This window comes from Zootermopsis nevadensis, unplaced genomic scaffold, assembly GCF_977971745.1.
Source record: "Zootermopsis nevadensis isolate Lab colony 2312 unplaced genomic scaffold, Znev_1.0 Znev_ptg000050l, whole genome shotgun sequence".
NCBI classification, from domain to species: domain Eukaryota; kingdom Metazoa; phylum Arthropoda; class Insecta; order Blattodea; family Termopsidae; genus Zootermopsis; species Zootermopsis nevadensis.
The window spans coordinates 1,044,251-1,055,793 of NW_028259182.1; the positions used below are offsets into that span (position 1 = coordinate 1,044,251).

At 37.8% G+C, this 11,543-nt stretch overlaps 2 protein-coding genes and 1 long non-coding RNA gene across 4 annotated transcripts in view; 2 read left to right on the forward strand and 1 right to left on the reverse strand.

Annotated features, from left to right (window-relative positions):
* LOC110830393 (intraflagellar transport protein 88-like protein nompB) overlaps positions 1-11,543 on the forward strand; it is a 13,415-nt gene continuing 1,872 nt past the window's right edge. Inside the window, exons 1-16 of one of the 2 annotated variants that reach the window (XM_087360948.1) lie at positions 1-458; positions 582-629; positions 742-902; positions 1,451-1,646; positions 2,018-2,235; positions 2,869-2,978; positions 3,963-4,084; positions 4,266-4,413; positions 5,463-5,659; positions 6,255-6,441; positions 6,620-6,767; positions 7,419-7,530; positions 7,975-8,209; positions 9,316-9,441; positions 9,857-10,045; positions 10,431-10,552. In XM_087360948.1, coding sequence (XP_087217074.1) covers positions 312-458; positions 582-629; positions 742-902; positions 1,451-1,646; positions 2,018-2,235; positions 2,869-2,978; positions 3,963-4,084; positions 4,266-4,413; positions 5,463-5,659; positions 6,255-6,441; positions 6,620-6,767; positions 7,419-7,530; positions 7,975-8,209; positions 9,316-9,441; positions 9,857-10,045; positions 10,431-10,525 — 2,439 coding nt within the window. In that variant the 5' untranslated portion in view covers positions 1-311 and the 3' untranslated portion in view covers positions 10,526-10,552. Of the gene's footprint in view, positions 459-581; positions 630-741; positions 903-1,450; positions 1,647-2,017; positions 2,236-2,868; positions 2,979-3,962; positions 4,085-4,265; positions 4,414-5,462; positions 5,660-6,254; positions 6,442-6,619; positions 6,768-7,418; positions 7,531-7,974; positions 8,210-9,315; positions 9,442-9,856; positions 10,046-10,394; positions 10,627-11,543 lie in introns of those variants that run through there. The other variant, XM_022065268.2, reaches the window with a different exon arrangement.
* LOC147871521 (uncharacterized) overlaps positions 9,781-11,543 on the reverse strand; it is a 4,189-nt gene continuing 2,426 nt past the window's right edge. The window contains exon 2 of the long non-coding RNA XR_015538722.1: positions 9,781-10,084. This is a non-coding gene — a long non-coding RNA (uncharacterized LOC147871521). The remainder of the gene's footprint in view (positions 10,085-11,543) is intronic.
* Positions 10,490-11,543, forward strand: part of LOC110830394 (hexokinase-4) — a 25,567-nt gene continuing 24,513 nt past the window's right edge. Inside the window, exon 1 of the mRNA XM_087360951.1 lies at positions 10,490-10,626. The gene's annotated coding sequence lies outside the window, so the exon portion shown is untranslated. The remainder of the gene's footprint in view (positions 10,627-11,543) is intronic.

The following is an 11,543-nucleotide window of genomic DNA, read 5'->3' on the forward strand; positions in this document are numbered from 1 at the left end:
AGGGCAATGTGTAACATCGGTTGGTAATAACCTACAATTATGACGGACGCTTGAACGAAGTGCGAAAGTAATTTTAATACCCGTGTTTTTAGACGCTGAAAGAGATGTATTAATGCTTGCTTTTCTTCTGATTATATGTGAGTGAGTTGTGATTTCAAAAAATGTAATACGGTTTCTTTTGGTTCTGTGCACAGTAACTTTAAAGCGCAAATTGTAAATTGTACTTCACTGCAGTGACGTTAGGGTTACTGGGATAGCCGAAACTAATGTAATTGACAGTTCCTGAAATTCAGAAAACAATAACGTGGACCATGAAAATGGAGCATTCACGCCTGGCCCCACCAGATGATCTCTATTCTGGTTACAATGAGTATCCCTCAGTTCTCAGCACTAAAGATTTATTAGAAGACGAAATATTCCAAGAAGCCATTCGGACCAGTTATGGGAGGAGACCAGTGGTAAGTTTCAGACCTTCTTAAAACAGTTCTTCTGAGTAGTTACAGAATTTTATTGTAGTGTATAGTTACTGCAGTACGAATGCAAGAGTGTTGTTTTTGTAATACCTTACTTTTACTTTATAGCGCACATCAAAACCCGGCACAGCCATACGATTAGGTACAGCAACAAGGGTTAGTAATTTTTATTCTTTAATTACATATTATCTTTCTGTGCCTTGGAGATATGGAACATAAGTTATCTTCAATGTTGAATGATAGTGTGCACTTCTGTTTCCATTTCCAGCACCGTGAAGATGAAGTTGAAAGGCTAATGACAGCAAGGCCAATGACAGCTGTGAGAGGTGCAGGGTACACTTCATCTGCAGGTCAGCGCCAGTTTGACCCTCTAAATCAAGCTGCAAAAGTTCCCACAACACCACAGCTGGAAGCAAAACGAGAAGATTCGTAAGTTTTTTAATCATAATTTTTAATGTGTTGTAAATTAACATGTGGAAAAGTAGTAAAGTTCAGCCATAAAGAGACCTGTCAGTTGAAATGAGGTTAAAAATGTATAGTCAACAAGGTAAAATATCATCCATATCACACCAGGGTGGTAAGCTAAAATGTAATATTAATATTAAAAGAAACAGCAATGACACAGCAGTCTGTCGGTACAATGATTTGACAGCAGGTCTGGGGTTAGAAATGTACACAATGCACATATATTATCTTATTATTGTTGTTACATTTTAGCCTGCCATCCTTGTGGGCTAAATATGAATGTGTGTGTTGGGGTATAGTTCTTTTTTAACTTTTAGTGGATACAAGTGCAAAAAACCTATGTATTATTCATGTTTGGAAAGTAACATATTATTTTAAATTGGCATTTGGACGGTGAACTCTTAGTTAATTGATCGTATATTCTAGTATTTTTTCAATCATATTAATAAGTATGATTCAGTGATATTGCATTATTAATTACCTCTTTTCAATTTTGATTTATATTATTTCAGACCAGAAGAGAAGATACGAAAATTAGAGCACAGAATTACAGAGCTGATTGAAGAATCTTGTTTGGCAAGTAGTCGAGGAGAACAGAAGTTGGCACTGGATAGAGCTAAGGATGCCTCTAGCAAAGAACGCAGTCTCATTCGCATGCAGGAACAAGCAGGCCTCAGTGAAACACACAATCTCGATCTCACGTTCTCGGTACTTCAGGATTTTACATCATCTGTTAGAAATGTGGCAAATCTTTACATTATTTTTTATTCTAATAGCACATGAATAAATAATTGTAAGTAATTGTATGTTACATGATGTATGATTTGAGGTTTTCACAGCGGTGAGTATGAAGATTTCTGTCTTCTGGGTTGTTGCGCTGTGTAGTATGGTAGATGTTAACTAACGTTTCAGAGGTCATACTGCCCCCTGTCATCAGCACAGTTTCATCAGTTTTCCTTGTAGGGTTTATTCTTTTATATGGGTGCACAGCAAATTTCCATTCCAGTTTCAAATCTGTCAAATATGAGAATAAAACAGTTGATGTGGTGGTATGTGGTAAATAATATTCTCATTTGCAGGTACTCTTCAACCTGGCAAACCAGTATGCCAACAGTGAGATGTACTCTGAAGCTCTTAACACTTACCAAGTCATCACAAGGAACAGGATGTTTAACAACGCAGACAGACTCAAAATAAATATGGGGAACATTTATCTGAAGCTGGGACAGTTCAGTCGTGCACTTAAGATGTATAACATGGCTCTGGATCATGTTCCTGCAATACACAAAGATCTCAGGTTGGTTATTCTAAGATGAAACCTGTCATTATTCAGGTGTGCCTGCTAGAAAGTGTTAAATTCATGGGAATCAAATAGTTTAATTTTGTTTTTTATTAGTATACATAATATTATTTATGGGCGCATGTTACAGCATAAACGTGTGCATTTGTTTGTGTGTTGGCAGCATAAAAAAACGTGGTATTACTGTTGTTGTTGTTGTTCTTCTTCTTCTATGGCTCTCTGGTCCTTATTCAGTACATGGCCTCCTCAATTCTCCTCTTCTATTCAGTCCTTTGTTAGGTCTGTCTGTCCGAGACTTTGATTGAGGTTTTGAAACATCTTCCTTTTTACGGTGCAAGGTTGTTAGCCTTGCGACAAACCCCCAATCTGGAGGACCAGGGTACCTGTCTTAGTCTGACCTCTCCCCCACGACCAATCTAGCTAGGGAGGCCCTACCAGTAGCTATGCTACCGCCTAGCTCTTGGGGTCACTGAAGTACTCAAGCCCCACCACCACGACAAGGTGCAGGTACCATTAAGTGGGGGTGGTATTACTGTTAGAAAGGTATTTTTCTCTAGTGAGGTTCAAGTTTTGTGTACACTATGCTCATGTCTTTATCAATCTTCAGAATGTTACACCTTTATATTGCAGATTGAAGATAAAACACAACATAGGCATTGCATTTGTGAAGATGGGACAGTTTAGTGAAGCGTGTTCCAAATTTGAGGACATTATGCAAGAAAGGCCAGATTATGCCTCAGGTAAGGTCCCCAATTCTTTGTACAGTCAAACCTTGGTTCACGAACTTAATTCGTTCCTGAAGGTCGTTCGTAAACCGAAACTATTTTCCCCATAGGAATTAATGTAAAATGGATTAATCCGTTAATGGATTCCAGATGATTGCTTATTTCAAATTTTACAACAGTACTTTGTGCACAAGTTCTTAACACAAAATCAATGGAAACCATTAAATCTATCACAAAAAAGATAAACACAACACTAAGCAGATCAAATATAGACGAAAACTTAATTTAGTTTTACCGTACCTGTATGGAGGAGAGTTGACGGCGTAAGTGGAAGGTGGTGAGGAAGTAGAATGTCATTGTTTGGAAGGGAATTCTTTTTCTTTTTTCTGTCTCTTGCCACCACTCGACTCTGCATCAGACTCACTGGGCCTCTGTCTCACTAAAATGTTGTCCAGCGTGATTTGTTTTTGTCTACATTTTAAAATGTTTCTAAAGTGACACATGGCATTATCATTGAAAATGTTTATGCTGCGGCTTGCTACTGCTTTATCGGGGTGATATCGTTCCACAAAACTTTGCACCTCACCCCATTTTGCACAAATTTCACGGATCAAAGAAGTAGCAAGATCAGAGACACGAACACCATTTTCATGTTTGGCTATGATTTCTTTCTTAACATCTATTATGATATTGGTATTTTTTCTTTTCACTTTGCTTCTATCATCGTCTTTCTTTGGCCCCATGCTGGATCATTCTTCTACGAATACTGCCGACGCTGATACTCCCAGCTTATCGCTCCACGATGTTGACGGCTTGCGTGTTCGTAACTCGAGACACAGTACGTAATCCGAGACGCTTTGTGTTTGGAAAATTTGTTCGTAAACTGAATTGTTTGTGATCCGAGGCGTTCGTGAACCGAGGTTTGACTGTATTTCTTTTCTTCGCAGAAATTTTGTTTACGTGTGTTAACTGTAAAATAAAAATATACCTTTGTTACAGGTCTTCACATGATCTTATGCTACTATGCACTGGGCGAAAGAGATAAGATGAAACGCGGATTTCAAATGCTGCTGGAGTGTCCCCTTAACATTGATGATGATGAAAAATACAATGCTACATCAGTAAGTACTCCGTAAAACTTTTATAATCTCTACCATGAGAACCTGAACTCTCAAATTAGAGAAACTTTACCTATACCATATGGAGCTGCCAAAGGATGAATATAATACAGTATATATATATGCCAAATTGGGTTGTTTGACTGAAGTAGCTGTTGTATTTTCTTGTAATTGGTTGATCCAGGATGACCCTGCATCTAACCTCATTCTGGAGGCGATAAAGACGGACTCTTTACGGAAGCTGGAGCAAAGCATGAGGCAGGAGGCAGAACGGAGCATCCTGACAGCAGCAAAACTCATCTCACCTGTCATAGAACATTCTTTTACTGCGGGTATAACCACTAGATGTGCTTAGTCTAAAAATATTATATTAGTTCTTAATAGAGGTAACTTATAGTTCTGCAGTACAAATTTCTAAGTTTATTAAGTGCTGTAATGAAACCAAGAGGTTTAAATGCTTTTTCTGGCCTATTTCTAAATAACTTAATGGAGCAGAGCCCTTATTCAGAAGCTGATTGTCACTCGGTTACTCAAGAAATTCCGTCACTTTGGGAATCTATTAGGGAGTGGCCTGGGGTGGACTATACCACTGCTACCCACCGGTTTGTTATGGAATGGGTAGATGACAGAGTTTGAACCCTGCCACTTGTCCACACTTGTAGTGTCGTGGCCAGTTGCATGAGTCTCACTGCTGCCACTTCTACATTTACATGACCGGTTGAGGGAGAGTCAAACTCTGCAGTTCCAGCTTCCGAGCTTCCCATCATGGGTAGCACTACCAACTCGGGAGGGGAAATCTTTATGAAAAATACTTTACTAATGATAGCATCACCTGTCTTCAGGCTTGGGTAAGGCTAGGGAAAGATCACAGGATTTTTCTTCTTCTATGGCTCTCCGGTCCGTATTCGGTCCATGGCCTCCTCAATTCTCCTCTTCCACTCAGTCATCTGTTAGGTCCGTCTGCCCGAGGCTTTGATTGAGGTTTCAAAACATCTTCCTTTTTATGGTGCAAGGATGTTAGCCTTGCAACCTGGAGGACCAGGGTACCTGTATTACTGAATGAAATTCCTGACTTTATTATAGAACTGAATTTCTACATCTTTGCCGTGTGAGTATCGTGTGGCTTATTTCCCATGGTTTCCTACCCAGTTTTAAATCCTTAACATGGGTATTTTGTAACTATTTTTCATTGGATTATGCTTCTTAGTGAACTGGCTCTGACAACTAAAGAAACCTCATTTTGGTTAGGAAGTTGGGTCTCAAACAGAGTACATTTTAAATGTGACTGCTGTGTTGACCAGTTCAGAAACAATGATGTAGTTTAAATGGAGGAAAATTTTATATCATGAAGGATTTCATAACTAATCATGTCTTTTTGTAGGGTATAACTGGTGTGTGGAAGCAATCAAGGTCTCCAGTCATTCGTTGCTTGCTAGTGATCTTGAAATAAACAAGGCTGTAATGTACCTCAAACAGAAGGAATTCTCTCAAGCTGTTGATACTCTTCGAGCATTTGAGAAGAAAGAGAGTAAAGTAGCTAGTGCAGCTGCTACCAATCTTGCCTTCATCTATTTCCTGGTAAGTTAGGAACTGAGGAAAAACCCTGTCTCATTTAAGCCATTTGATTTGATTCATGATTCAACATGTATTTGTGTTATTTTTTAAGGACAAAATTTATTTTTGTTGCATGAACTGAAATACATTGCTAAGGTAGAACCTGAAATAAGTCTTTAAATATTTGAGGAAAAAGGAAATTCACAGTAACACATTGTGGATTTGTAGTCATGAAAATGGGACTTGTGTGCAAGAAAGGTTGGCATTTTGGTTTAGTGAAAAGATGCTCTTTGATGAAGGTAGAGATATTATTCTGTTCCTAGATAACATGAAATTTTTGATTTGAACCAAATGATATCACTTAGCACTTAAACGACCCATTCTTCAACTCGATTTGCCCAGGTCCCAGCATCTCCTGCATTCCTCTCTATCCCGTGCTTGGGTGGACCAGTGTCTGGTGGTATGGCCACGTAAATTCCTGATGTTATACTCGACGGCAAGAGAGTCTGCCCAATGAGCAGGGGTCTGACTCAGCGGACGCTTCCTTTCTCGTGATATCACAACATGAAGAATACATTTCTATTACATTATGCAATTTTTAATTATGGACTTGTTGCAGCAAGGTGATATAAATCAGGCAGAAAAATATGGAGAAATGGCTCGGCAAGCAGACGGCTACAATTCTGCTGCATTTGTCAACTTGGGAAACTGCAGCCTAGCCCGAAATGATGTTGAGAAAGCCAAGGAACTGTTTGCTTGTGCTCTGGATAGTGATGCCTCATGTGTGGAGGCTCTTTACAATCTAGGTTAGGATGTGCTAAATTTTTATCAAATCAAGGAGGATTAGGTATAGTACACATCTGAGGTACAAGAATTGCCTTCATCTTCAGGACTGATGTGATACAGTATATGGATCTGCCCTTTTAAAGTATGGTTCTTTTATGCATAGATAATAAATTGACGTTGAATTGTGTTTTATGTTAGGTATTGTGAACAAACGACTGGGGCTATATGAGGAAGCCTTGGAATGCTTTCTAAAGCTGCACGCTATTGTGCGCCATCATCCAGAGGTGCACTACCAATTGGCAAACATCTATGAGCTGCTTGGGGATGTGGACCAGGCATCAGAATGGTGATTATATATATTTATGATTATCTTGGTAGCAGTATAGTGTATCCACAAAGTCCTTTCGGGGTTTTGAAAAATTGTGGCGCGCAAACAAATTGAGCTAGCCACATGTGGTTTGTGGCTGATTACAATTTTTTTACTGACCTCAGTAGACCTTGTTGTGAGCTCCCTTGTTTGTGCCAGCTTCTTTCATATTTGTTATGAGTCTCTGGATTGGTGAATGATCGCCTTGTAACAAGGTCTCTACCTGCACAGAACAGCATAACATGAATGCAGACACACATTCATGCCATGAGTAGGATTTCAATACACAGTCCCCATGTTACAGTGACAAAGACCTGCACCTTAGATCACATGGCCATTGCAATTGGCTATATTAAAAATTGACATAAGTTGGAAAACTGTACGAAATTTATTTTTACATGTGTAGAAGATTACAAGTACACTTCCCCAGATATTTTCTCTGAGGTCAGACATATTTTGTCTGAATTCAGATTGATAATTTTCATTTATAAAATCTGTGTTTAATGCTGTCCATTCTAGAAGATGCTTTAAAAAAGTTTTTTCTCTTGTTGTTGTTTTGTGTACAGTAATTGATTCTTCCCATTTCTGTAGCAAATCTTCCACGTTCAGTAATAACTGTTTTTCTTTCAGGTACCTTCAGCTTCTTGGACTTGTGCCTACTGACCCAGAAGTTCTGCATAAGATGGCAGAAATATATGATAATGATGGAGACAAACAGCAGGCATATCAGTATCATTGTGACGTAAGTGCTTCAGAAAACTAAAAACTGGTTCTTTTATTATTACCTGTTGCCTCACAGTTTTATTTTTTCCTGAGAGAAGTCCGTAGTAATCCTTCTGTTTGTAAATTTCATCTCTGAAACTTCTGAATTGATGTGAACAAAATTTTATTTTTATGTAAGTAGTGTCTCTGCTAATAATTTTTGAGTGACCCTTTCACATTTAAACCTTCCACCACCATCTTTTTTCTTCCATGTCATGATTGTATTTGTTACGTACTTTCTTTGACTTCTCTTGTAGTAGTCCTTATACGGGAGTAACAGTTGGCAGGAGTGTATTATAGTACTTCAAAATATTTTTTGTCATAGTGCATAATTATGTATTGGATTTGAAGCTAAATTGTTATGAAAACCTAGCTTTGTTAGATTTAATAAGACCCTTGAACTAAGTAAATGCGTTAATTTCAGTCATTCCGGTATTACCCTTCGAACTTGACGGTGTTGGACTGGTTAGGGTCCTATTTCATTGAGCATCAAGTGCCTGAAAAGGCATTAGACTACTTTGAACGGGCGGCTCTTATGCAGCCCAATGAGGTGAAGTGGCAACTGATGGGTGCTTCCTGTCATCGAAGAAGTGGAAATTATCACCAGGCACTACAAGCTTATAAAGACATTCATGCCCGTTTCCCAGAGAATATAGAATGTGAGTATTATTTCACATCAGATATGACACATTCTGATATTAGATTTATATTCAGTCCCTGTAGGAAAATTTTAGTGAAGTACCTTAAAATAGGCCACAGCTACTTCCACAGCATTCTGAATTTGTAATTCATTATATTTCTCCCTGTGTAATTTAAAAATTATTGTTATATAATGGAGAAATAAAGCAAATGGTAATCTTTATTTAATCCTCTGATTGCCACACTGGGTAGGTTGGGATGTCCTGGGTTGTGATCTATACAGTTCTCTGTCTCCTGATTTTCATATGAAGTCTGTACAGTCAGTGACATATTATGCATACTTTGCTACAGACTTCTTCCAACATACGAGAGTCAAGAGGTAAGGAATACTCAGCAATCTCTCGTATTTTATTATCCAGTTTCTTATTAAGGATTTTAAAATACAGAATATTTGCTTGAAATCATTATGCTAATTTGTGTGGAATCTTGCTGTACAAAAAACTTCAGTCTGATTATTTAATTCTCAAAGTAGAACTTACGTGAGGGTTGAAAAGAATTGAGAAGACTTTATCATAAGGTGACCCAAATATGTTGATAATGTTTGTGGATGAGGATGATGTTGCATATCTGAAAAGTTTTAAAGTGAAAATTTAGATTACGTATTGTTGTAATAACCATCCATACAATGTTGGTGTTACATTTGCATATATGTAGAATGTGTGTACATAAGCTATGTCATGTCTGTTCTGGGGTGAGAGAATTGTATTAAAATGGATCGTAAGCAAACAGGTTTTTATTGTCAGGATTGGACTGCGATATCATAGGTCACATCCAGAGGAGGGCTTTGACTGTTTCTGTGGCAAATTGTAATATTCTTGATAGGGATTAGCTCTATCTAGTGGGCCCAACTGTGTAGGAACCTGAAGACGGAGATAGAGTCCCATCTCCGAAACGTCGTTTTACGTTTTATATTTACTATACGATGGATAATATCCAAGAAAATTTTTATTCAATTGACTCTTCACCATCGTCAAGAAGTTTTAGATTTGATATGTAATATTCTTAATACCCTCAGGGAAATTATTAAGTAGACATATGTAGACAGGTACTGTTTTCTTTCTGACAGGTTTGAAGTTTCTTATCCGTCTCTGCAGTGATTTAGGTCTTAAGGAGGCAACAGAATATGCACTTGAGTTGAAAAAAGCAGAGAAAGCCAAGGAAGTTCGTGAGAGAATTGGTAGCAGCAGGCCAGGTGAGTTTAATGCACCGTTACCTGTTTTTTCTTTGGTGGAAAGACACAGGTTCTAAATGGGTGAATGAACCATGATGTATTATTTGATGTATTAGTTACTGAATGTTGCTTCATATTTTGTCGTTCCATGAATTAGGAATGAGTATATTGTTTAATTTTTAATATAAAAGTGAAGCTATTATTGATGAGAGAAGCCTCATATTATGATAGATGCTTGTTTATTTCATCCTCAAACTGTGTGCAAGGTTGTTCTAGCACTTTTATTTTTTAAATTATGCCCTTGGCCATATTCTATACTTTTTAAGTATGCAGGTGGATATCATATAAGAATTTTAAAGACAGACAAATAAGTATCTTTATAAATTAAGATTTCGCTGATACAGAATTTACATATTGGTATGAATCTTCTGTACAGGATCACTGCGGAGTGGAAGTGGTCGCTCATCTCGTGGAGGACTCAACAGCCCTCTGAGTGACTCATCCCAGCTGTCTGCAGGTACTCATCGTAGTCCACCTGTGCCTTCTCAAGTTTCACGGCTGCATAAGATGGCACTCCTTGAGACCAATGAATCTTATAGCGTCACCATTCAGCATAGAGATATTGGTGAGTTTATTGTTTTCTTTTGGAATATGTAGCTGGTTTCTAGTATAATGTACAAGGAATTACATCACCATCACCACATTGTCATCATAATTAACATAATATACTGTTGTGTTATATAGTAAAACATTTCTTTTACATTTCTCTAGTTTTAGTGGTTTGACAGTGCATTATTAGCCAGGCTAGAGCATTTACCGCTGTAAGTCAGTCTGTCATTTAATGTGTTTGGAACAGTACAATTTATGCAAGAGTCAAATGATTATTCTATTAACATTCCTTAAAATTTGCCAGCCGTGCACTACGTTAAATCCCCTTTTCCCGTATGATAAAGGTTAATGTGACATGTTCACAGATGCTAGCTACAGTGATCCATTGGGTCCTCTTGCAGAGAGACCTCGCACATCAGCGGGCCGCAAACCTCTGAACCAGCTTGAGGATGAGTTTGGTGATGAGGAGTTAGGAGAGGATCTACTGCCTGAATAGGATCCCTGTCCTATAACTGTACTGATTCATCTGACTCGCACCTGTCCGTCAGGAACCGCAACATTCGCACTCTGCATGCCGTGTGTCGCACTTGCACCTGTGTATGTATTAAACACTCCTACTTACTTTAAGCTTGTGTAATTGTATCCAGTCATTGTCATCGCGTGTGCACTCGAGAGTAGAACATTTACGCTAGTTTATAAAACATCAAAATATTCTAACACTGACATGCTCAAGGATTATGGTTAAATTTTATGTTGACAAATCTAGTTAAAATTTCTGACGTTGGATAAAACCAGACTTATGTCCTGTTGCCGAAACATTTGTTTGTTATTGCAAGAATTTTGATAAGAAAAAGTATTCACTTTTTAGTTCACAGCACATATCTGGATTTTTTGAAGTATAACTAAATTCTACAGCACATCATGGGCTTTTCATTGCTGGAACTTATTCTAGATCTGCAGACACATTTTGCCATTGAAAGCATAATTAAATTCATTGATCACATTAAAAAGTAGAGGCTGAAATCAATTATATGAATATATTACATTTGTTTCCTAAGTACCTTCACAGACCCACTGGTTTTAGTTTAAAAAATATATGGTTTCCGTCACACAGAAGTAATTCTACTCCATGTTGTACTTAAGTCTCATGAAACCAAAACACCTCATTCCAGATTACTTTTTGGATCTACGTACAGATCGTTTTACCATCTAGCATTGCTACTGAGAATTTTTCATGTCAGCTGTATTATATTTTAAATTATATGCCATGTCTTTTCTGCTTTGTCCACATCAATTTAAATATCTTCTGTGGGTACATGATTTGAAAACGTCGAAGCAAACCAAATTTGCATTTATCTATCCGTGGCTTTATTTTGATTATCATACGCATCCGTATATGGTTTAACAATAATAATAATATCCTTATTATTAAATGTCATGGCGAAATTGTTGCAAGAGATTGGCTATCCTGAGGTTTCTCCTCAGTGTCTACAGGCCGTCACGAGGATAGTCCC